The 25757-nt window shown below is 40.6% G+C and overlaps 1 protein-coding gene across 1 annotated transcript; it reads right to left on the reverse strand.

The window, feature by feature from the left end:
- Positions 1–3378: 3378 nt before the first annotated feature.
- On the reverse strand, positions 3379–25757 carry LOC126720381 (metal tolerance protein 10-like). The gene is made up of 4 exons (XM_050422799.1): positions 25517–25757; positions 4605–4685; positions 4050–4280; positions 3379–3738 (listed from the first exon to the last, which is right to left on the reverse strand). Exons 1-4 carry the CDS (start codon positions 25754–25756, stop codon positions 3394–3396), a joined length of 897 nt encoding a protein of 298 aa, XP_050278756.1. The 5' UTR covers position 25757; the 3' UTR covers positions 3379–3393.

A 25757-nucleotide genomic window follows, 5' to 3' on the forward strand; every position in this document is an offset into this window, starting at 1 on the left:
AATACTAATATGAAGGTGAATTTTAATCTTTTGCAACATGTTAGTTCATCCCACGAAGGAAGTGTAGCAATTCCTTTGGAGTTTCCCTCAAGAATTATTTGATCTACACATTGGTTCTACAAACCAGAAAAGTGTCCAAAAACAATTTATTTTCTTGCGCGTGGGTTACAGGTGACCCACGAGCTCGGGGGGCTAATGTTGAAGGCTAAAATTTCACAAGAAAGTCCATTCCATGAAAAGTAAAGAAGGCCCAATTCAAGCAGCAAGAAGAATCAACATTAAGGCCCTATTTACGTTTAGATTTCCAGCAAAAAGGTCATTAAAAAGTCCAGCAAAATCCAGTGAAAGAACTGGGCCGGGATACCTAGAGGCTGCCAGAGGCCCGGGATCCTCAGGTAATGCAGCACAGCTACTGTGGGATTGAGACAACTCAAGAAAGGTACCACGAAATACAAGAAATGAAGAACAGAGATGTCCTTCTCAAGTACCCAGTGGTGTAGCAAAGAATCAGAAAGTATAAAGCAAACATTCATGAACAAAGGAGCTGTACCACAAGGAACCAAGAATGAGAAAATCATAAGTAGAAGTGACTGGAGGGGAACTTTCAACCCAGCAATAAAAGATTCCAGCTATTTGGGAATAATGACAGCAAGGAAATAACACCGACAGCTAAGTCTGAAAAATGAGAAACCTTGAAAGAAGAGAGATTGAAGGCTAATTGCCAAGGACGCCCCGGAATGGAAAGTCAGCAAGTGACTTTTAGAGAAACGGTAATAAAAGATGAAAACTATGAGAAAAAAGGGAAGAGACCAGCCCTTGGGCAACTGTCACAGCACGAGCTCTGAGGGGCAAAAGAGATAAATCACTAGTACCATGGAGCCCTAGAAAACACACTATAAAAGGAAGAGAAAACCCATGTTGAAGGGGGAGGATTTTTCAGTAGGAAGAATATCATAACAGAGCTATTAGAACTCTGTAAAATTTAAGAAAAACAGAGGAATGTCTCCCGGTATCCCAGAAACAACCACTATAGCACATACTTGGATTCAAAAGGATTCAAACTTTGCAAGTCTTAGAGGCTTGGATAGCCATCGAAGTCTGTAATTTTTGAGCTTATTTGAACCTTGTATCACGTCTTAGTGAGCACATTTGTAATTCACAATCAAGAAAAATAATGAAATATCTCATATTGATTTGAGGATTTCTAACAATTACTTTGCATATTTCTTTATTATATTATCTTCCTTTACTGCTTCTTGCTGCTCAATACATATATTCTTGCTTGTAAAGCTGAGTCCTTGCCCAAGCAAAGCCACTCAGACTTGAGTTCCAAATCCCACAAGTCTTGTGCAAAAGCACTAAGTCTGTGAGAATTGGGGCCAGGATCCTCGTGGCTGAATCATTTTCATGAAATTCATTTACATATATGTATGTGTATTAATATATATATATATATATATATATATCCTAATCTAAGAAACTAACAATTATTTGAAGATATGTGCATTGTATAGTTGTTCTTGTGTAGGACCTATAGAAGTAAAAGGAAAGGACAAAACTCCATTGCATAACAAGCATGGAGAAAGATTGTATAGTGCAGAGAACCAGAGATTCTGGGTTCTTACAGGCCTAATACGTCCCGGAATCCCACGACAGTACGTCCCGGGATCCCACGATAGTATGCCCGGGGTACCAAGTGAAGGAATTCTTTAAAATGTTTATACGATAAAAGATAAGCCTTAAATATTCTATTTCAATCTATTTCTCATTGTGAATATTATGAACATCTATTTTACTTATTTTGTAAGAGTAAAGGGTCATTTTATGATACTAAAACACTTATAATGGTATTTTATTACTTAGGAGGAATCGCATTTTTGCCTTGAGGAGATTTATGTGACTTGCGCACAACTTGGTTCGTAATCAGCCCCCATTTAGCTGCGGTGAACCAAGCCCAGTCCATCAAAATACAACTATTTGGCCCAGGATCCTTGGGCCTGTGTGCTAAAGAAAAAAGCACTCTCACAAAGTATTTTAGAGTTGCTCTCTAATTTTTATGGGCTCTTTTTGCAGACTCAAGAATTTTAGAAGTATTGACAAAATCTGTCATATGAAGGTCATCAAATATAGAAATATTATTTAATTATATATTTAAAAAATTGTTGAACTATAATTTAATACAGAAAAATATTGACAAAGTTTAGTGGTATATAATTTTACATATCATTCAATTTAAACAAACAATAAAATCAATATTATTAACTTTTTACATTTTATTATATGGTATAATTTAGTTATCAATAATTGTAAGGACACAATTTGGGTCCCTGGCCCAAAAGATAAATGAACTCAGGCCCAAAAAGCCCAATACAATGAATTTGTAGAGAGTGGGTTGGAAAACTGGACTTTAATGAATTAGATAACTAGCAAAGTGGATTCAGATGACAAAAAAATGAAGATAGACCGGTTTATTCTAAATAAAATCATCCTCGGCACAGTTTGAGGAGATCAATTCTTACATCTGCTTCAGAAGCCTCATGCTTTCCCGCTACTTCCATCAACCTTGAATTGAATTGATATATATATATATATATATATATATATATATTGAATTCTCAACCTTGAGGATTTGTTCTTGATGCTCAAGGATATGTTCTGGATTCTCTGGAAAAAGAAGATAATAATGATTTGAATCTCAATGTTTCGAACTTGAAGTTACCTATAAATAAAAAATAAAAAAATGTTTCGAAACTTGAAGTTTCTTTATCTATTGCATCATCAAGTTTTAGTCTGTTGATATGCTGAATATAATGTCAGCATTGTGACCTTGAACATACTTTGATGCTTTTTCAGGTCACAAATACCCATTAGATATTGGATTTAAACCGATTGCATATAGTAAGAAGAGCATCCACTCAAATGATACTTAACAAGAATAGGATAGAATAATTAGTTGCGTGCTACTATTGGAAGTTATGTATCTACCGATTCTTGAAATTTCTTTTAGAGAGAAGAAGCCAATAATGATACTTGTAGGCATGTTTCATCTAAAAACAACAAGGAGTGTTTTTGGAAGTGAATTTTGGGAAATATTCACTTATTTGTTGAATGTGCTTGTGACATCACTATTGAACATGTATTTGATGAAGTGTCTCATTTGTAAAACTTGAGAGTAATAAGATTACTTTTTGTTTTTGTTTTAATACAGGAGAGTTTCACTAACACAACCGGTAAAATTTGTTAAAATCTATTATATAAGTTGCTTGCACATTGCGCAGGTTTGCAACTGGTTACAATAGAATCACATCACATATTAACTAAATCAACAAGTCACCCTTTTAGTCTGGAAAGGCTTAGCTCTGATCATTACCACTGTCATCATCATCATTGTCATCAAACCCCAATATTGTGTTCAGGCCTATGAGAATACTCAAAATCTGTATGCACAAAAGCTCGCTCAACTTCAGGGAGTTGCTCAAGTTTTTCTTGCAGCAACTCACCAATATCATGAGCTTTGTTCAAAAGCATGTCTCGTGGCAAAACTATGTCAACCTCCACAAAATAATTTGAACCAAAAGTGTATGCTCTTACTGTGTCAATGTGCTTGATATCTTCATGGTGGTTCCATATCAGATATGTTAGCTTTGCCAAAAATTCAGGCGGTGCTGTCCTTCCAATCAGTGCCCAGACAATCTCAATGACTATCTTCGTCCATGTATTCATTGTATATAGTGCTATCTACATCACAGGTTCAACAAATCATTATGAAAAGATAGATTAAGATCAACTTCAAGAAGCCAATCACAAATAGTGGGCATTTCACTTAAAACATGAGAGAAATAGAGTGAATGCCAAAATTTGGACACGCAAAACATGGCTGCTAGTTATTTTGATAATTTTAGGAAAAGAAAGGAAACTAATGACTTGCAAAAAAAATTGAATTCAATTATCATTATTACTTTTGGATGAATAAAAACAACAAATGAACCCAATTATCAAAAGTATAGTAAACAAGAAGAAGAAGAAAAAAGAGCTGCATATGAACTCACCATAACAGCTCCAGTAGGATCAATCCACCAATAATATCGAATGGCCAAGATGGCTACTGCCAAACCTATTGAATTAGTAATAACGTCAAAAAAATGATCTTGAGCATAGGCTCTAATGATATCATTTTTAAACCTTTGACAATAGACCACAAGCATAAACTTCACTATGGTTATAGAGACCATTATCCCAATCATCCATTTCTCCTTCTCAGGATCCTTTTCAGGCTGGGTCTGTAATCGGCACAAAAAATGAAAAACAATATTAAAGGACTCATTGATACAGTAAATGACTACAGAAAATGAAAATTTAGAACAATCATATTCAAATTTTGTATCCACCAACTCAGAATGTGATCAAACAAGGATCTCATACATTTAGGTAGTAGCTTTTCATGAAGTACCAAGATCACACTGAACCTCAAACATTAACGAAAGGAGCTAATTTCAAATCCTTCTCAAAGCCAACTTTGATTAAAACATGTTTGTGTCTAGCCATGCTCACTGCCATCTACATCCTTAACTTAGATTGGAGCATGTGAAATAAAAGTTTCATACCTTTGCCATGAATTGTCGACCAGACTCAAGCAGAATTTGTAATCCAGGAGTTGCCATAACTGAAGCAAAAACAATGATTCCCTGCAATCTCAAGCTAAATTAGTAAAAAAAAAAGAAAAATCCATTAAAGCAAAAGTTGGGTCCACATCCATGTAAGTCATAATCACTCTTGAAACTACACTCAAAATTCTATGTTCAAGAGTCAAAACCAATACTATTTATCCCCAAGAGTAGATTGTTTGACTATTTTTCCATTTGATCCCTGGAGTTTTTTATTCCTAAGACTAGATTGTGTCTATTCAATGCAGTTTCTAATTAAACAAATTTTCCCAAAACCAATGCTATTTGTTTATAAACTCAGTAGACCCTAAGCTCAACATTTCAATAACAAAATGAGAGCCTAAAGCATGGACCTGATGAAATATTTAGTCTTGTATTGCATTAATCTCAAACTTTGTAATAGAATAGACTGTGGCATGACATCATGAAATGTCTATCTATTGCATTTGCCTCTAGCATTTATGGAATAAGACATAGCTGAGCCAATAGTAGCAATGATGAATAGCATTTCAACTTATTTCTATCATTGATTGCAGAAAGGATGATGAAATCCTGAAATGGAGAAATAAAAACATAAAATCTTGACTTCTTTGGGGTTTGTAAGGTTGAATTTATTCAATCATTTTGTTGGCTTTATTCCATGCCAAATTTGCTTGTAATTCAGCATTTAGAAACCCTGTATTTAGGTGGGAATCATATAAGGGTAGTGTGTGAGAAGTGTGAAGAAAAGCTCAAAAGTGTGCAATCAAGAAGAGCCTCGTGACTGGATCTCGCAACTGGCAAGTTGCCAGAATGGTACACGTGTGAAGCATGTAGGGGGAGCTAAAGGGTCATACCAGCTGTTGCACTACAGGACAAAACCTCCAGTCTGGCAAGGCAGTTAGCTCGCGACTCAAACTTGCGACTCGTTCCAGTTGTAAGCTCAAGTCGCCAGAACACCCTGTTTTGTTGTAATTGACTCTTCACATTCTATACACACCCTACTATAAATACCCTTATACCCGTGAAATGTAGAGAGTTTCCATAGAGAATTTGAGAGAGAAACTCTAGAGGAAAACAAGATTGACTCATCCACAATTTTCATCCTTTGATTCTCCAAATTCCTCTACTTTCACCCTCTCCATTGATACATCCTTTAGAGGTACATTAGCCAAATCCTTATCTCATTATACCTATATTTGTGAGAAAATATTTTAGTGCTTGGGAAACAATTCAAAAGGGACCAATTCATTTTGGTTGATGTAATGGGCTATTGTGGGATCTGGTAAGCTAAAGAAGACAAAACTCGACATAACCTTGTTGGAGAAATAAGCTTGGAGGGCTTAGATGCACTGGGTAGATTAGGCTTGGAGGGTCTTCTGCTATTCATGTATCCCAACTTTATTCTCTAGTAGATTATTGACTGCTTGGAGGGTGGCAAAGAGGTTTTATGCCGGGGACTTCGATTTCCTTTTCGATAACACATTAATGTATTGTTTTTGTGTTTGCATCTCTCTTCCCTTAATCTTTGCCTTCTAATTATTGCGTGGTTGTGATTAATTATGATTTATATTGTTTTACCAATTCTGTTTTATCTTATTATCATATTCTGCACATACATTATTTGATTATAAGCTTGTGTTGGTAATTTGTAAATTGGGAGTCTAAACTTTCATAGGTGTTTTATACATTATTTGAACATTCAATTGGTATCAGAGCAGGTACACTTGTTGTGGTTTAAATACCTATGTGTGATCCTTGACCCCTTGTGTTTATTTGCCATGGATAGTGCTTTGTTTGCCTTTATGCATCTTTGGAATGTTGATAAATGTAATATGCCACATGTTTGTGAAAATGCCTCTACGAGTGATAATTCTCATGATTGTGATACTATGTTACATGAATCCTTGGATGTTGTTAATATTCCTAACATTAAACTCTTCAAGAAAAATGCTAAAAAATTTCAAAAGAATTTGAGTAAGTTATTTTGTGAAAATGATGATTTGATTGCTAAATTCAATGAATCTAACAAATTGGTTGAGAAATATAAAAAACTTCCTGAAAACTCTCTTGAAAAGCTGAAGGAGCTTGAGTGTTTGAATGTGGACTTGGATGCTAAACTTGTTTTATCTCACAAACTTGTTGATGAGCTAAAATGTGAGAATGAATCTCTGAAAATGCATGCCAAGTGTTTGATTGCTAAATCTATTGCTAAAAAGGATGATAATATATGTTGCAATCATGTTGTGGTACTCGATTTTGTGCCTAATGTATGTTCTACTTCTAAGGGCAAATAGGTATACATTCCTTCATACAAAAGAAATCAAAAGATGGAGAGAAATGCTCTTAAGTCAAGGCCTCCATTTAGGTCTCAACCTAAGGCTTTGGATGGATCTAAATTTATTCTAACTTGCTACTACTGTGGTGTGATTGGTCATATAAGATCTCAATGTCATAAGTTGAAGAGGGAACAAAACCATGTTGCTAGATCCTTTCCCAAAAAGCCTAGTGGACCTAAACACATTATGTGTCACCATTGTGGTGCTTTTGGTTATCTAAGATCTCATTGCTCTAAGTTTCATGCGCTTAAAAAAATCAAAAGAAAAGAAAAACTTGAGCTTCATGGAAGTTGTACTAAAAAGGATAAACCAGATTTGAGTGAAAATAGCATGTTGTTAAAGAAAGTGTTTAATACTTTTAACTCCTTGTTTATGTGCATCTCCGATTCTCATTCTTCCAACCCTTGTCTCACTTTTCATGAGACACTCATTCCAAACAATCATTCCGTTTGGATAAGGAAGGGTTCCTATGGTTGAGTTTTTGCTCTTTTGGTCCTTGATCTAATTCTTTCGATTTTTGTAGGACCTTTCATGCATTGAATGTCATATCTTCATGCATTTTGTGCATCTTGCATTTCTTTTTATGCATTGTTTCTGTTTTGATCTTACTTTTATATTTTAGTTTTTTATAAGTAAAAATCCAAAACCACATAAAAGGTGAAAAATTCAAAAAGTTTGATTGTATATGTTTGAGCACATATCACATGTGAGTTTAGTCTAGTACCTTCGTACAAATGGCTTAGTGTATTTATGAGTTTAGCTTGTTTCGTATGCACATCTATCTTTGTGGGAAAAATCTTGACATCTATGTGTGATTGTTGTAAATTGATCTTTAAGCTTGTCATGAATTATTAGTAAATAGTCATATTGGTTTTGATACATGCGTAGACTTGTGGTTATATATCTTCTCACTCTTTTATCTTTTTTTGCTTAAAAGAGCTCAACCAATGTTAAATCTCGAAAAGAGATAATGAGCTGCAAAAGTCGTGCACATATTAGTATTCAAGTAGGAAAAAGGGAAAGCGACTTGTATTGAAAATGTATGATGCCCAAAAACCAAAGGCTTGTTCATCAAATTGAAATATCAAAATTTCACGCATCGATCTTAAAATGAGATGTATTTATTCAAAATGATCAAATGTTATGAATTGTAAAGAAGCCAAATGAAAAGTTTCAAAGATATGTAATCATTTTCTTGTGGGGGGTCATATATGTTCACTTCTATAATTGAGATAAACTACTTGACTTAGTACTAGTTGTGTATGACTTGATTGAATTGATCATTGAAACTTCACTCTAGAGTAAAGACTATTCCACATTTGATACACACATAACACACATGCCTAATGTTCAATGAATGCCTTATTCATTTAATTGATTCTACTTGTTTAAATGTGATGTGTGTGTGGTCAATTATTTATGGATCAATTGAAAAAAAATTTTAATCATTTTATATGTATTTGGAAGTGATTTTTATCACTCTTTATGTTCATGTTTAGTGATTACTTTGTTTTTCATTGTTTAAACATGTTCTGTTTTGAAAAACAGGTGTCAGAGTTTTTTGCGACTCACGTGACTCGCGAAATTTTCGCAACTCACTAGTCGCGAGTTCATCTAGAAGCTTTTGCGACTCACTTGCGACTTGACCAGTCGCGAAACGCCCATAAATAGCTTTTTAAAAAGCTTTTCGTGGGAAGCCTGTTTTAAACCTCTTCCATCCTCTCTAAAACCCTTCTTTCAATATTTTTACATCAAAACCCAATCAATTTGAATGTTTTTTCATTCCATTAACATCTCTAAGGTAATTTTTAAACTCTTTTCATTGATTTGGATCCTTTGATTATTTTTTGGAGAGTTTTGTGCTATTGGTTGAGATTTTCATTATAGGGGTTGGAAAAACTTATTTTTGTGTCAAATTTTTGTATGGGGTTGATTTCTTTTGATGATTTGCTTTGGATGTTGGCCCCTTGTGGCAAAAAGAACATGTATTAAGGGTGGATTTCATGATGTTCATGCATTATTTCACATTATTATTCATAGTATGCACGTTAGGTGTTTAATAAAATGCCTCTTATGCATTTTCTCACTTGTTTGGACTCCGATGAGTATCAAACTTTGGGGTTTCTCATGTTTCCTCACTAGGATAATATTTGGTTTATTGGTTGTGTATTTAACACACCTTATCCCACACGTGCACTTTCAATGCTTTGGTCATGCATTGCACATAGCCACATTTTGCACACACTTTTGTTACCCTTGTCATGCTTTGGTCTATACCTTGTTTCTTCATCCTAGCATGTCATATTTAACTTATACTTTGTAGCATTTTGTTTTATCTTTTGTTTGAGCTTCATTTCTCATTCGTTTTGCACCCTTCATGCATCATTCTCCTTGTTCATACCTTCATCTCTTGCCCTCTTTTCTCCTTGATCCCTTTGTCTATTCGTGTCAAAAAGGGGGAGACTATACTCTAGAGTAGTATGCCGGAGAGTTTTGTCATTTCTATATGACTCTTGTGCACATTTGTAGGAGAGAGATATTCCATAAGGGAGATGCATATACCAAGGAGGAGAAGACATTGTGTTAATAAGTGTGAGAGTTGTCTTTTTCGGGATACTCAGGCCCAAGGATCCCAAGCCTGAATGAAAAAGAAAGAGGGGATTTGGTGGACTGGGCCTTGACTCATCGCAGCTAAATGGCTGTTTAAGAATCAAGTGAATACAGAGAAATGCTCCTGACAAAAAAGATGACAAACAGGGATATCGAGGAGTGCCAGAAATTAACAACGTAAGCTCAGAAGAAAGAAAAAGCAGGGTTAGCAAGACAATAAAAGAGAAGTACTGTGGGGATCCCGGGAACAATATTTAATTAAAGCATTATCTATTCGATCACAACAAGCTTACTAGGACGTGATACAAGGTCCAATCAAGCTCAAAAATTGCAGCCTTGAATGGCTATTTCAGCCTTCAAAGCTTGCGAAGTTTGACTCTCGTTGGATCCGAGTATGTGCCATAGCTACTTTTTACAGGATATCGGGAAGCAGTATTTGTTTTCCCTTGATATTTTCTTTCTGCTTAAACTTTCTGATAATTTCCTAGAGAATCTCTTCTTTCTATTGTGTTTCTTTTTCCTTTTTTCTTGCTACCTTCTTCACAACCCATCCTCCCCTTTTATAGTGGAGTTTTCTGGGCGTCTTGGGGAACCGTTGGTTCCCCTGTTTCGGTCTTTTGCAAACAGAGTTCGTTCTGTCTTCATCATCTCGGTAAATCCCCTTTTCCGTTTTTACTCATTCTTTCCTTCTCTTGATTCTGGTTCCTTTGAAAGCTTCCTGGTTGGCCATCCTCTTTGGGGCGTGCTGAGGTATGCCCTTCTCGGCATCCTCACTTCTGGTGTCTTTTACTTTTTCCGTTTCTTTCCTGTTTGGGCGGAATCCTGTTCTGCTCTTTTGAAATCGCTTTTGTTAACATTCTTCTTCCTTGTTTTAGTTCCCCGACGCCTTTTCTGTCTGTGCCATGAAGGGTCGCTTGCGTCCTTTTGTTTTTTTCTTGTTTTTCTTTCTATCGATCTGTCCTGGTCTTCTTTTTTTTTCGCGCTTATTGATGGTGCCCGAGGATCCTTGCGCCTTGTATTTTTGCTGTGATGTTCTCCCTTTTTTCTTCTTTGGTTGCTTTTCCTTTCTGGGCTTCGGGATCCTCAGGGTCTTTTGTATAATCCCTTTGGACTTGGTCTCTTTTTTTTTGGGCTTAACTTACCCGTTCTTGGGCTTAGCTTATTCTTTCTTGGGCTTATTTTACTGTGATTTTTTTAGACCTCAACATTTAGCCCCCCGAGCTCGTGGGTTGCCTGAAGCCCACGCGTGAGTGATTTAGGTTTCCTTAGGTTTTCGTGGTATCCCCCTTTTCAACTTCTACTGGGTTCCCTTCCTATTTACTTGGGATCCCGGCTCTTTTCTGCTGCTTCTAGTCACCTCTCTTTCTTTTTCTTTTTTTTTCGCGTGTTGTATTCCCTTATTCTTTCGCAGCTTCCTCTTTACACGGGACGTGGCAGTTGGGTATTTGAGGTGAAACTCCTCTACCCACTTTCCTCGTTTCCCGTTACTTCTCATTAATAACTGCTGTAATTCCTACTTCAAATTAAATTCTTTGGCAACTGGCGCGTCTTTTCATAAACTGTTTTCCCTAACTGCTATTCGCGCCTTTATTGTAGCCGTTTCATCTTATCACTTTGCTTCTTTGGGTTATTTCGCTCTTTGTGTTTCTCTTTCTTTTCTCTTCTTCTCCGTTACTCTGGTCTTCCCTTTTTGCACCTTCAATTTCTTTCCTTCTCACGGTGTGTGTTTCCATGGCTTCTTCTTCTTCTCGGAAAAGGAGAGAGCGTACTCCCAGTCCTTCTGAGGGTGAAGGTTCTTCTGGTTCTGCTCCGAGCGATTCTCATGAGGTTGTTGAGCGTCCAGCCTTTCCTCTACGGGATCCTTGGTATGCTCCCAGTTTATTTTTTCCTCATATTTCTCATGGTGAGGCTCCTCCATCCCCTCACGTTTGGCTATTTTCTGGCTAAGCGGGTTTCGCCGGTTCCGCCCAGGTTCCTGACCCTAGAGAGATTTTTGATCTCCAGATCAGACAAGGGATCCGAGAGGCGGTTCCTATTTTCTTCGATTTTGTGGCGGGGAAGATTCAGGGTTGGCCCATATGGGTAGACAAGGAACTGTCTGATGCTGAGTTTGTGGGTCGTTTGGAGCGCGCCGGTATCCTAAAGGCAGTGGCTATTTCCAGAAACCTTGAGGGTTTCAGAGACGCCAAAGGGCTCAGGCATCTGGTACGTCGTTGGTGTCCTTCCCTTCATACTTTTTTCTTTTCTACTGGTGAATTGACAATCACCTTGGAGGACGTGGTTAATAACTTCCTCCTCCCGGTGTTTGGTGAAGAGAATCCCTTTGATATTGATCTTTCTAGTGAGGATCTTGTGGTAGAAGAGAAATTATTTGGTCATTTTGGTGGTCGCTCCGCCTCTCCTGGTGGTAAGCCGGCTAGGATGGGGAGATGGGTGATGACCCTCTCTCGTGAAAAGGATAAAGAAGTGAGATGGGCCGGTTTCCTGGCCTTCTGGCTTAGTAAATTTTTGTTTAGTGAATTCCCTGGGTACGGAGTCAAGTCTTCACTTTTTCCGTTGGCAATCAAATTGGCTCGAGGTACCCAATATCCTTTGGCCCCTCTGTTTTTGGGTCACGTTTATTCTCAACTGGACCATCTTCACGGAGATGAGGCTGAGGGTGACTCTTGCTATGTGATTACTTCATCCCTTCACTGTGCCATTCTTCAGATTTTTATGTGGGATCGTTCTGCAGCTACCTTGGCTAAGTGTAGAAATTTGAAGTTTGTGAAGGACAAGTTCCAAGGATCCCCTGACATAGTGAAGGGTCTTTGTGGCAATTCTACTGATGCCTTTCCCATTATTTTCCGTTGGATTAGCTTAAAAGGTGGTGGCCTCAACCTTGTGGAGTTGTTTGACCAAGCAGGGAGCTTATGTTGGAGATCCCCTCGTGAGTTTGGTCCTGGCTTCGCGTGTGATTCTGCGTTGTCTTCTTTTTTATCTTCAACAGGTAATACCTTCGACTTGCGCCGTGGTGATGAGGGCAGTCTGGCTTATCTTGCCTGCATTAGCCCTTCCTGGCTTCCCGTGCCTTCTTCAAGTGGCCCAAAGTACACTCATTATTCAGCACACCGGGTGCTTCGACAGTTTGGTTTTGATCAAGATATCCCGCCAGTTTTCAAGGATGTGGTGCCATCCCTTCCTTCCTTGGATCCTTTCTTGAGGCTGCAGGCCTTTTCTTATTGGTTTCGGAGGAGCCCCCAGTTCGTGGTGCCTAACTCCCAGAGAGGAGTCTTTGCTTCCAGTGGCTATACTGGTTATTGGAGAAGAGTACAGAAATCTTTTGTTGACTATGTTGGCACTGGTACAATTCGGGAAGTCCCGAATTCTAGCATTGTTTCTGCTCCGACAGCTAATAGACGTTTATCTCTTCCTACTGCTGGGATCGTTTCTGCTGCTGCAAGCAGCAAGACTGGGTTCGCAGAGTGGCATTCCTCCAGGGGAGGTTGGGTGACTTATGGACAGGATCTTCCTGAGGCCTGGCTGGGTGATAGTCTTATCATTGGTACCTCCTCTGGGGTGCCCATCAAAAAGGGTGCAACAGAGACAATTAGTGCTGCTACTGCTAAAGGTAAGGATGTTAAGTTGAAGAAAATGAAAGCTGCTGATGTTGGCGAAAGTGCAGGGGGTGTGGAGATAGGCTCTGAAGCAAAAAGAAGGAAAACGGGGAAATCTCAAGCACACTTGGCACCTCACGAAGGCAAGGGTGTCAAGGAACCTTTAGTTTCAAGGACCCGGAAGAAGACCAAGGTAGAGTCTTCTTTTCCCCAGGTTCCTGTGACTGCTTCGGTCCATGGTTCTTTAGGATCCCCTGGCTTGGTATCCCAGCCTCCTTTAGGACCCTCTGGGCGTACTCGTAGTAAGCAAAAGACTTCCAGAGAATCTGTAGAGAGAGAGAGAAGGGCAAGACTTCTTTCCTTCTTCTCTCTTTTTTTTTTTTTGCACTCTTTTTCTATTTGCTAACGAGTGGTGATTTCCTTTGCAGTCCAAGCGCAAGTCTGATTATAAGAAGGGTAAGGGCCAATCTTCTGGAGACGACGTGGTATGTGTGTTCCCCTTTTTTCTATTCTTTCCATTGTGTTGTTGGCATTCCTGTTGTCTTCTCCCTTTTTTATTTATATGGTATTGCCTTCTCTGCTTCTTCTTCTTTTAGGCGGAGGTATCCCCTCCTGTGACTGGCAAGGCTCTGGGGGAGGAAACCATCACAGCTCTTTCTATCATTTTTCCTGTTACGGGGGAGGAGCCCCCTACTGATGACCCTGCTGAGGAAACTGGGCAGCCGATGCAAGGTTCCCAGGATTCTCAGGATCCCAAAGCTTCTAGGATCCCATCATCTCAAAGTCCCCATCTCGAGCGCACTCCCAGTCCTATCAAGACTATGTTTCCTCTGTCCTCGTCAGATAAAGATGCTTTGGGAGACACTCCTTTATCCAAACAAACAGGTAAAGCTTGTTTCTTTTGAAATAACGTTATGTTTCACTCTCTTTCCCAGTTTCTCTTGAGTTTCTTCTTTTCCTTTTAGGTCAAACCAGTGAGAAACCCGCTCATAGTGTTGCCTCTTCTTTAGAATCAGAGAGCTCAGAAGGTGAGTGCAGGCTATTCCATCGTGTTTTCCCCCTCTTTTTTTTTTTTTATATATATGGCGAAGCCCTCTGCATCTATCCCTTCCTTTAGCCAATTTGCCATTGGTCCCTCACCTTTTCTTCAACTTGCCTTATGTTCCTTCCCAGAATCTTCGGGGAAGTCAGGAGATCAGGAAGAAGAGGTTCTGCCCCAAGAAACTGGAGCCGGTTTGTTCTTCTAGATTTGTTCTTTTTTTTTTTTTTCTTTTTCTTCTTTCTCCCCCTTTTTTGAATACTGATACAGGCTTTGCAGGTTCTGAGCCTGTTATCCCTGAAGGAATCGTGAGACCTGTTGGAGTTGCTGACCTTCATCCAGAGCAGAAGGCTGCAAGTCCCCAGGTTTCTGCAAGTGGTGACACGGTGATGGGGGATGCCTCGAAGGTGGCTGCATCAGATCTTGATTCGAAGCTTTCCTCTTTCCTGGCTCGCTTCGATCTTTTGGAATTCAATAGTCTTCCTGCCAGCCACTTTCATGTCTTTGGGTCTTCTTATGGCAGCTTCCTGCGCTTCTCTGTTCCTGTGGAGGGCTTACCACTGCTAGAGAGCCTGCTCAAGAGTCACGGGGATTTTACCAGTGGCTTCAGGGGAGGCATTTTTCTAGGCAATATTCTGATGGAGTTGCTGTGTGCCGTGTTGATTTCTCTAAAGAATTCCTCTGTTGATTCGTTGTCTGAAGAAAAGCTTCTGGAATGGAGAGGTGTGGTGCAGGACCTTCTAGAGGCCAAGTTTAATTTGTCTTTCCTGCTGGATCACTTGCGTCTGCTGGCTCATATGCTGTTTCAAAGGCAATCATTCAAGAGTATAGACACTGAGATAGCTGTTGCTGAGGAAGCTTTGGCTCATGCTCACAAAGTTCTACAAGATTTGAAAGTCAAGCGGCAGAGGATCCTTTCTTCTTTGGCTGTTCCTGCTATTTCTCCAGATGCTTCTCTGTTGGCCGGCCTCATTCCTTAGCTCTTTTTTTTTTTTCATATGAACAATTTGGGGTTGTATAATTTTTTTTTTTAAAACATTGCTCTGCTCTTTCTCTTTTGTGCATCAAAACTGCTTCTTATTTCTTGGTATGTGAATCTGCCCTTTTCCTTGGATGTATATATATTGTCTTTACTTTCTTGTGATTCTTTTCTTTCCTGAGTCCTGGACCATGGTTTTCACAGGTTTCACTGTAAGTTCTGGTCCAGGTACTTGGTGACTTATTGTGTAAGTACTGAACTGGGTACACTAGTATCCTTCTCTGTGTATTTTTTTTTGAGATACGGTCCCAGTTCATGAGCTTTTGACAGGTTCCCCTTTTGCCAAGTGCTAGGCTAGGTATCCTAGATATTTTCTTTTATTCTGTGATCCTAGACCTATGCACTTGGGACTGTTTGTGGGATATCCGAAATTATTTGTGAGGTGGATCCTGGGCCATATGTAAAAGGGGTACTGCATATTCTCCCCCCTTTTTTTTTGACTCAGGTATCCTTCCTTGAATTTATCCATATTTGGTCTTTGCAGTAAAAAAACTTAAATGTTGCAGAAAAAGGAATTCCATTAAAACATGATCATTTTTTTTTTGGAACAAAGCAAAAGTCTTTTGGTGCAGCATTGACCACAAAGTGTCAATCTATCACATGTTCCTGAACAAAATTATCTTAAGCTAGAATTTTTGATAAAGGCTAAAAAAATAAAAAGACAAAATAAAAGGAACTTAGCAGATAGTGAAGTTGGTGAAAGGACCCTGAGGTACTGGGGATCCCGTTGTCCTCATGCATAATATTGCTTCAGCCACTTCCCGTTTATGGGTTCTGTCAGGACTGTCCCATCTTCTTTGGTGAGGTAATAATATCCACTTTCATGATCTGTATTGATGATGTAGGGTCCTTCCCATTTTGGGGTGAACTTGGAAGGCCCTGGCAGGTTCCTCCTCACGTGCTCCGCCATCCTTAGCACTAGTTGCCCTTTGGTGAACACTCTTGGGCGTACTGCTTGTGCATATGCTCTGGTCATTCTTTGCTGGTATCTTTGGCTCCTTTTCTTGGCCAGTTCCCTTTCTTCTTCTACTCCTTCCAGATCTACTAATCTCTTTTCATTGCTTGCGTCTTCACTTTCTCCCTGATTTTCCTCAAGAACTACCCTTGGTGTAGGAATGATTAACTCCACAGGGCTGATGGCCTCTGTTCCATAAACCAGGGAGAATGGGGAGAATCCTGTGGCTGTCTTTACAGAGCTCCTACATGCCCAAAGCACATCTGCCAAATGGTCACTCCATTTTCCTCCATACTCATGCTTCATTTTCTTAAGGATTTTTAATATTACCCTGTTAGTAGCTTCAGCTTGGCCGTTTCCTTGTGGGTAGTATGGGGTAGATCTTCCCTGCTTGATGTGGTATGCTTCAGTTAATCCCTTCACATCTTTGTTTATGAATGGGGTTCCATTGTCGCTGATCAATCTTCTGGGGATCCCGAATCTTGTAATGATGTGGTCTCGAATGAAATTTGCTACAGCTGCTCCAGTAGCTTTTTTCAAAGGGATGGCCTCTACCCATTTTGTAAAGTACTCCGTGGCTGCCAAGATCCATATGTAACCATTGGATGGAGGATTTATGGGCCCTATGAGATCGAGCCCCCAAGTATGGAAAGGCCATGGTGTCGTCATATCCTGTAGGACATTTGGGTGAGTGTGAATCGCATCTCCTAGGACTTGGCAAGCATGACATGTTCTGACCAGCTCCTCAGAGTCTCTTTTCATCGTTGGCCAGTAATACCCCAACAACAGTAACTGCTTGTGCAGCCTTCTCTTTCCTGGGTGACTTCCGCAATCTCCAGAGTGCACTTCTCTGACCACTTCTCTGGCTTCCTTTGGTCCCAGGCACCTGAGGGGATCCCCGTGGTATCCTTTTTTGAACAAAATATCATTCTGCAAGAAATACCTGCACGCCAGTTTCTTGAGCTTATGGGCCAGCTCCTTGTCGGTTGGCAGGATCCCCTGAGCCAGGTATCCTATGAAAGGAACCCGCCAATCTTCTATGACAAACACAGCGTAGCTTTCTTCTTTATCGATTGCCAAGCGACATTCTTTACATTTCCCCTGTATGACTGCTGCTTCCTTGTCCATGTCTGGCCAGTGGTACCCCATGCGTTGCATCCTCCTGTATAGGCTGATTTTTTCTGCAACTCCACATGTTTGGGCGTGTAATTCTTCTAATTTCAACTTTCCTTCCTTCTCGGTGATACATCTGGACAGTATCCCTCCTGGCAGTCTTCTGTACAATTCTCCTTCTATCTGAGTGTAATCCATTAGCTCTTTGATGTTCCCTCTAGGATTTACTTCTTTCATCCTTTCTTTGACTTCGTCCCTCCAGTCCCGCTGTTTGGATTCCCCTGGGTACATTCCTTGGAGGATCCTCACAATAGAATGTTCCTGCCTTCCTATTTTTATCAGTGTATCTCTCCCATCAAATGGTATTTGGGATCCCAGGGTGGCGAGAGCATCTGCGAACTTGTTTTCGCTTCTTTGAGTGTATTCTATGCTGAAGGTTTGAAACTCCATTTCCAGTCTTTGTGCCCAAGTTCTGTAGGCTGCTAAGCTTTGTTCCCGTAATGCAAAGTCACCTTTCACTTGGGAGACTACAAGATTAGAATCCCCCAGCACTCTCATGTGTTTTACTCCTATGCTGAGTGCTATAGCCAACCCAGTCAAGTATGCCTCATACTCAGCTGCATTATTAGAGCATGAGAAACCAAGCTTGAAAGACAGGGGCATGACATCCCCATTTTCACAGCTTAGCACAACTCCTACCCCATTTGAAGTTGCTGTAGCCGATCCGTCGAACCTCATGGTCCATTTCTTTCCTGGGATCTCCATCACTGCTACCTCACCAGGGATTTCTTCGCTCAGTGGGCCTTCTTCCTTCCCTGGGAATTGAGCTAGCAAATCTGCTATGGCCTGGCTTTTTACAGCCTTGGGAGTTCTTGTGCCTATATCATATTGTGAGAGCAATACTAGCCATTGTGCCATCCTTCCCGTGAGGAGGGGCTGGTGCAGTAGTGCTTTTATGGGGTGTGACTTGGTTACCAAGAGGATTTGGTGAGCTGAGAAGTACCTCTTCAATCTTTGGGATGCATAAACGATTACTAGGCAGGCTTTCTCTATTCTGGGGTACCTGGTTTCGGTATCCTTGAGTGTTCTACTTACATAGTATATGGGCTGCTCATTTCCTTGGTCATCTTCTTGTGCCAGCAAGGCTCCTATTGCCTGAGAGTTCGATGCTAAGTATAGTAACAGAGGTCGCCCACGTACTGGTGCCTGGAGGGTGGGCAGATGGTTCATAATGCTCTGAATTCTTTGAAAAGCTTCCTGCTGTTCTGTTCCCCAGGTGAATTCATTTCCCTTTTTCAGTAATTTTGACAAGCCTGCCGTAGCTGAGGCTAAACCAGGCACAAACCTCCTGATATAGGAGACCCTTCCCAGGAAGCTTTTAAGTTCTCTAACAATAATTGGGCTTCTCATCGTGGCAATAGCTGTGGCCTTGGCTGGATCCACGCTTATGCCTTTGTGATGTACCAGGAACCCAAGGAACTTTCCAGCAGACACTCCAAAGGCGCACTTCATGGGGTTCATACGTAACTTGTATTTCCTGCATCTTTCGAAAACTTGCTCAAGTACTTGGAAATGTCCTGTTCTGGTTTTTGACTTGACCACAATATCATCTACATAATCCTCCATCTCCTCATGCATCATGTCATGGAAAATGGCTGTCATGGTCCGTTGATACGTAGCCCCCGCATTCTTGAGGCCAAAGGGCATTACAGTGTAGTAAAAGTTCCCAATCGGAGTTCTGAATGCCGTCTTCTCTGCATCTTTGGCTGCCATGCGAATTTGATTGTATCCACTGTACCCGTCCATAAACGAAAACATTGAGTTTCCTGCAGCTGAATCTACAAGGAGATCGATATTGGGCAAGGGGAACTCATCTTTAGGACATGCCTTGTTCAAGTTGCGGAAGTCTACACAGCAGCGGATTTGACCATTCTTCTTCTTCACAGGTACAATGTTGGAAAGCCATTTTGGGTGTTGGATGGGTTTGATAAAACCAGCTGTTAGTAATTTCTTGACTTCTTGGACTATTTGAGCTTCTACCTCAGTGTGGAAGACCCTGGCTGGTTGGACTACTGGCCTCACCCCTGGTTCCACATTAAGAGAATGGACTACTAACTCCGGGTCTAGACCAGGCATCTCATCATAAGTCCATGCAAACACATCTCTGTATTTTTGAAGTAAGGCTACCAGTTGTTCTCTTTCTTGAGCCACCAATTGACTGCTAATGAAAACGGGTTTCCGGGATCCTGGTTCTGTTCCCAGGTCTACTTCCTTCAGTTCTTCCTCGGGCTAAATCTGGGTCTCCTTAACTGGTTCTTCTGGGATTTCTTTTTGGGCCATCATGCAACTTGGTGGTCCGGGACCTTCCTGCACAATGCATTCGGGCCCCGCGCACCTTCACAAACGATAAATTAGCCTTCCCCCAGGTTCCCGCACCACCACACATTCTCGGGATCCTGAAGAGCTGGGCTCCCTCTTTTGTCTTTTTCTTTCTAAAAGGTTTCTCAGGTCACGGGTGCTCCTTCCTCCTTCTTCTTCTTCTAGGATAGGTGCCCCCGGGGTCCCTGGGGTGGGGTTCTCATCATCTGGCTCCAACTCATCATAAAACATTGTTTCTGCAAAGTTCACTTCTCCCTGGCTGAAAGGATTATGATTGGCAGGGATCCTTATGGGCCTCCCATTCAGTCTCCCTTTAATGCATTGATGGAACGTGGATGGAATAAGACGATGTTTGTGAAGCCACGGGCGTCCCAGCAGTACGTGATAAGAAACTTCTGCATTAATCACATGAAACCTTGTCAAAGCTACTATTGGCCCTACCCTTAAGGCTAGCTGTACGTATCCTTCTGTTGCTTCCACCGATCCTCCAAATCCTGTTATCTCCATGGGGGTCCCCAGGATCCTTCTGTCAGCTAAGCCAACGGCTTCCAAGGTACTCAAGGCTATGAGGTTGAGTGATGCCCCTGTATCCACCAGTGCTCTCCTGACTTGAACGCCGTTTATGGTCGCCATTAAATAAAGGGGTCTACGGTGGTCTGGGTGCTCAATCTCCATGTCCTCATCAGTGAAAGTTATTGCATTGGTTGTCTCCAGGAAAGCTCGACTAGCATGTGACTCAGCTGTAAAACATTCCATCCCTGAATCTGCTGCTATACTCATGAGAGACTCTGTGGCCACTCTTCTTGCTTCTGGTCCGAATCCTAATTGATTGAATAGTGACCTGAACTTAGGATTCTTTTGGAGGGTCTTGACTGTACTCGGGTGGAAGGATCCTTCAGATTCTCCTGCCTCTGCTGGGTTCCCATGTATTACTACTGCTACCACCCCTTTTCCTTTGTGGTTAGGTAAGGGGTTCCTCTGCACTTCCGGTTCCTTCTGGGTGAGTTCCAGGGTTCCTTCTCTCAACTTTTTGTGGAATAATCTGCGAAGGGTCCAGCAGTCCTTAGTGGAGTGCTTCACATAGTTATGGATTCTGCAAAATAAAGGATTCTTCCTTTCTTCTTCGGTTGGCGGCCTGGACACAGTGAATGGCCTAACAACCCCATCTCCAATCCATTTGTCTAGGACATGGCTTAATTCCTCAGCTGTGCATGGGATCACTGGTGGTTCTTCAAACACCTTTCCGTCTGGTCTTTTCCTTTTTTCTCCTGCTGATGCTGTCATAGCTTGGGATGCGGGCAGCCTTTTGGTTCTCATGGTTTGCGCCGTCCTTCTGGTTCTTTGCAGCAGATCAGCAAACTGTGTGATACATAAATTTTCAAGGTTGAGCCTGTAGTCAAAAAGCATGTTGGCTACGCAGGTTTCCACGAGCTCCTTTTCTTCATGGTCTCCGTAGCAGTCTAGAGACACATCTTCGAATCTTTTAATAAACTGAACAGGATCTTCTCCAGGTCTCTGCCTCACCATCTGCAGGTTCTGGAAAGTGATTTTGTCTTCACTAGGGTAATATTTGGCGCAGAATTTTTCCATCATCTCATCCCAGGTCTTGATGGACCCGGGTCTCAGCGTGGTGTACCAGGTGTATGCCCTGTCTACCAAAGATTTGACAAATTCCCTTAGACATAATTCTTTATCTCCTGCATAAGGGCCCATAGTGTGGACAAACCTGCTCACATGTTCCACGGCACTTCCATTCCTCCCATCAAAAGGATGGAACTTTGGGGGTTCGTATCCCTTAGGATATGGTTTGCCAAGGAGTTCCGGAGGGAACGGGGGATCCCGAGAGAATTGCTTGGGGATCCCTGAGAGTTTTTCCCTTTCTTGCTCCAAGAGGGCATTGACGTCTGCCAGTGTCAAATACTGAGGGTTGGCTATTCCTCCTACTGCTGACCCTCCTTCTGGCTGGGTCCCATCTTGGTGGCCAGTAGGGGGAATGTTATCTCTGACTTCCTGTGTCCTGCCTTCTTTGAGAAGACGAACTTCTTGCTCCAAATCCTTTAACATTGCTGTCATCCTGGCCATTAGGTCTGGTTCCTGTCTTGCGTGTCTTTGTTCCGACACAACCTCCTGTTCCACCAAGGGTATCCCACCTCCTTGCCTGGAGACTTCCTCGTTTTCTCCTACAGGTTCAGAGGCCGTAGGTGGCACATTGGTTCCTTTGCTGTTTCTTTGTCTTGGAGGCATTCTCTGTGAAGGGATTGTTTCTTCCTTCTTCTTTGCCCAGTCCCCAGCGGAGTCGCCAAAATGTGAGAGTTGTCTTTTTCGGGATACTCAGGCCCAAGGATCCCAAGCCTGAATGAAAAAGAAAGAGGGGATTTGGTGGACTGGGCCTTGACTCACCGCAGCTAAATGGCTGTTTAAGAATCAAGTGAATACAGAGAAATGCTCCTGACAAAAAAGATGACAAACAGGGATATCGAGGAGTGCCAGAAATTAACAACGTAAGCTCAGAAGAAAGAAAAAGCAGGGTTAGCAAGACAATAAAAGAGAAGTACTGTGGGGATCCCGGGAACAATATTTAATTAAAGCATTATCTATTCGATCACAACAAGCTTACTAGGACGTGATACAAGGTCCAATCAAGCTCAAAAATTGCAGCCTTGAATGGCTATTTCAGCCTTCAAAGCTTGCGAAGTTTGACTCTCGTTGGATCCGAGTATGTGCCATAGCTGCTTTTTACAGGATATCGGGAAGCAGTATTTGTTTTCCCTTGATATTTTCTTTCTGCTTAAACTTTCTGATAATTTCCTAGAGAATCTCTTCTTTCTATTGTGTTTCTTTTTCCTTTTTTCTTGCTACCTTCTTCACAACCCATCCTCCCCTTTTATAGTGGAGTTTTCTGGGCGTCTTGGGGAACCGTTGGTTCCCCTGTTTCGGTCTTTTGCAAACAGAGTTCGTTCTGTCTTCATCATCTCGGTAAATCCCCTTTTCCGTTTTTACTCATTCTTTCCTTCTCTTGATTCTGGTTCCTTTGAAAGCTTCCTGGTTGGCCATCCTCTTTGGGGCGTGCTGAGGTATGCCCTTCTCGGCATCCTCACTTCTGGTGTCTTTTACTTTTTCCGTTTCTTTCCTGTTTGGGCGGAATCCTGTTCTGCTCTTTTGAAATCGCTTTTGTTAACATTCTTCTTCCTTGTTTTAGTTCCCCGACGCCTTTTCTGTCTGTGCCATGAAGGGTCGCTTGCGTCCTTTTGTTTTTTTCTTGTTTTTCTTTCTATCGATCTGTCCTGGTCTTCTTTTTTTTTTCGCGCTTATTGATGGTGCCCGAGGATCCTTGCGCCTTGTATTTTTGCTGTGATGTTCTCCCTTTTTTCTTCTTTGGTTGCTTTTCCTTTCTGGGCTTCGGGATCCTCAGGGTCTTTTGTATAATCCCTTTGGACTTGGTCTCTTTTTTTTTGGGCTTAACTTACCCGTTCTTGGGCTTAGCTTATTCTTTCTTGGGCTTATTTTACTGTGATTTTTTTAGACCTCAACAATAAGAAAACTTTGTTTTATTTGTGTTTCTTTATGTTTGTTTTCTTGTTGACTTTACGGTGCTTTGAGTTATGTTTAGCATCTATGCTTTGTTATTCTCATTACATCATGTTTGTGTGTTGGACATGCATTCATCCTTATGCTATTGTGCTTCATTGAATGCATGTTCGGATGATCATTTGCTTTGCTATATGATCATTGTAGCCATTTTTATATGACTATTTTGGTGTATGATCAAGTTGCTCATATATTTCACATCATGTTTATTTGATCGCAATTTACTTATTACATTATACTTGTCATTTTATTACTTACTTTACCTTGAGGGTCTAATATGTTTTGTGCAAGTGTTTCAGGTTACAGGTATATATGTTCTAAGTTCATCACAGCTCCTATGATTCATGATAGGGGGAGTGAAATAATAGGGGGAGAAAGAAAGAAAGAGCTTTGTGTTATATTAACTATGTTTTTGCTCTACTCATAGTTCATGATTATGCTTAGCTATTTAAAATATTTTGTTTTGTACCCATGCTTTGTAGCTTAATACTTGTTGTTAATGTTATGCATTTCTTTTAGTACATCACTCTTGTGCCCTTGTTGGATTTTATATCATCGATGCAATTTTCTTGTGTTGTTGTATCAATTGAGTATTGGAAATGCAAATGATACTTTGCATTGAGCTTATTAACTTGCATGTCCGGATGTTCAATCCTTGTGTGAATGATCATTGTGGTCACTATTTATAGTGATTGTTCGTTTTTGGTTAAGCCATGCTTTATTACTTTAAACTCTTTTGCTCGATTGCATTGTGTTTGCTCCATATGCATTTTGAGTTTTCTACTTACAATGATTGTATTATGTTGTTGTTTTCAGGAAATACTTATTCATATGGTTCAAGAGCTTCATAGATTTTAGAGTTAGATGTGAGTGAGTTTTGTTCAACTGTTCTAAACTCATATGTTAAGTCTAGAGTTTGTATTAGGATTTTGTCACGGAATAGCCAAAGAGAAAGATTGTAAGGTTGAATTTATTCAATCATTTTGTTCACTTTATTCTGTGCCAAATTTGCTTGTAATTCAGCATTTAGACACCTATATTTAGGTGTGAATCATGTAAGAGTAGTGTGTGAAGAAAAGCTCAAGAGTGTGCAATTAAGAAGAGTTTCGCAATTGGATTTTGCGACTGGCAAGTCGCTAGAATGGCACACGTGTGAAGCATGCGGGGGGAGATGAAGGGCCACACCAATTGTTGCACTATAGGGCAAAACCTCCATTTTGGCAAGGCAGTTAGCTTGCGACTCAAACTTGCAACCTGTTCCAGTCGTGAGCTCGAGTCGTCAGAATACCCTGTTTAGTTGTAATTGACTCTTCGCATTCCATACACACTCTACTATAAATACCCTTATACCTACGAAATTTAGAGAGCTTCTAGAGAGAATTTTGAAAGAGAAACCCTACAGAAAAACAAGATTAACTCATCCACAATCTTCATCCTTTGATTATCCAAATTTCTCTACTCTCACCCTCTCCATTGATACATCCTTGAGAGGTACATTAGCCAAATCCTTATCTCACCGTACCCATATCTGTGAGAAAGTATTTTGGTGCTCGAGAAGCAGTTCAGAAGGGACCAATTCATTTTGGTTAATGCGCAATGGGCTATTGCAAGATCCGGTAAGCTAGAGAAGACAAGGTTCGACGTAATCTTGTTAGAGCAAGAAGCTTGGAGGGCTTAGGTGCACTGGGTAGATTAGGCTTGGAGGGTTTTTTGCTATTCATGTATCCCAACTTTATTCTCTAGTGGATTATTAACCGGTTGGAGGGCGGCAGAGAGGTTTTACGCCGAGGACTTCGATTTCCTCTTCGATAACACATCGCTGTGTTGTCTTTGTGTTTACATCTCTCTTCCCTTAATCTTTGCCTTTTAATTACTATTGTGGTTGTGATTAATTATGGTTTAGATTGTTTTACCAATTCCGTTTTAGCTTATTATTATATTCTGCATATACATTGTTTGATTCTAAGCTTGTGTTGGTAATTTTTAAATTGGAGGTTTAAACGTTCATAGGTGTTTTATACACTATTTGAACATTCAGGGTTGACTTTTTTAATTAGTATAAGATGAATAATTTTCACTCCACCAACTTCTGAGCAACCAAATGATCCACAGATGCAATACAAACCAAGTACACATGAATGCTGATTATCAACTTCAACAACTTCAATCCATCAGAATCTGAGTTTTCAAAGAATTATTTGATTGAATGACTTACCACTGGCTGCATCCGATTTTTTCCAATTGGATAACGATACTGGTTTGGGTTTCTCATGGCATGGGCCATGAACCACAATATAAACCCTGACAAGAGATCTAAGAGTGAATCCAATGTTGAGGCAATAACCACCAATGATCTGCCCTGAATAGAAACATAGAGTTTTGCTGCAAAGAGCACAATGTTAGCTATGTTTGACAGATAGATAGCCATCCTCTCACTCTTCGCAAGCTGCTGCATC

This window comes from Quercus robur, chromosome 4 (assembly GCF_932294415.1).
Source record: "Quercus robur chromosome 4, dhQueRobu3.1, whole genome shotgun sequence".
NCBI lineage: Eukaryota > Viridiplantae > Streptophyta > Magnoliopsida > Fagales > Fagaceae > Quercus > Quercus robur.

What these genes read in the sequence shown, in the direction of transcription:
- LOC126720381 (XM_050422799.1), bottom strand. Translation starts at nt 25,756, where the DNA reads ATGCAGCAGCTTGCGAAGAGTGAGAGGATGGCTATCTATCTGTCAAAC. An exon ending in GTCGACAATTCATGGCAAAG is followed by an intron (nt 4,281 to 4,604) that starts GTATGAAACTTT and finishes TGCCGATTACAG; the next exon opens with ACCCAGCCTGAAAAGGATCC. An exon ending in ATCCTACTGGAGCTGTTATG is followed by an intron (nt 3,739 to 4,049) that starts GTGAGTTCATAT and finishes CCTGTGATGTAG; the next exon opens with ATAGCACTATATACAATGAA.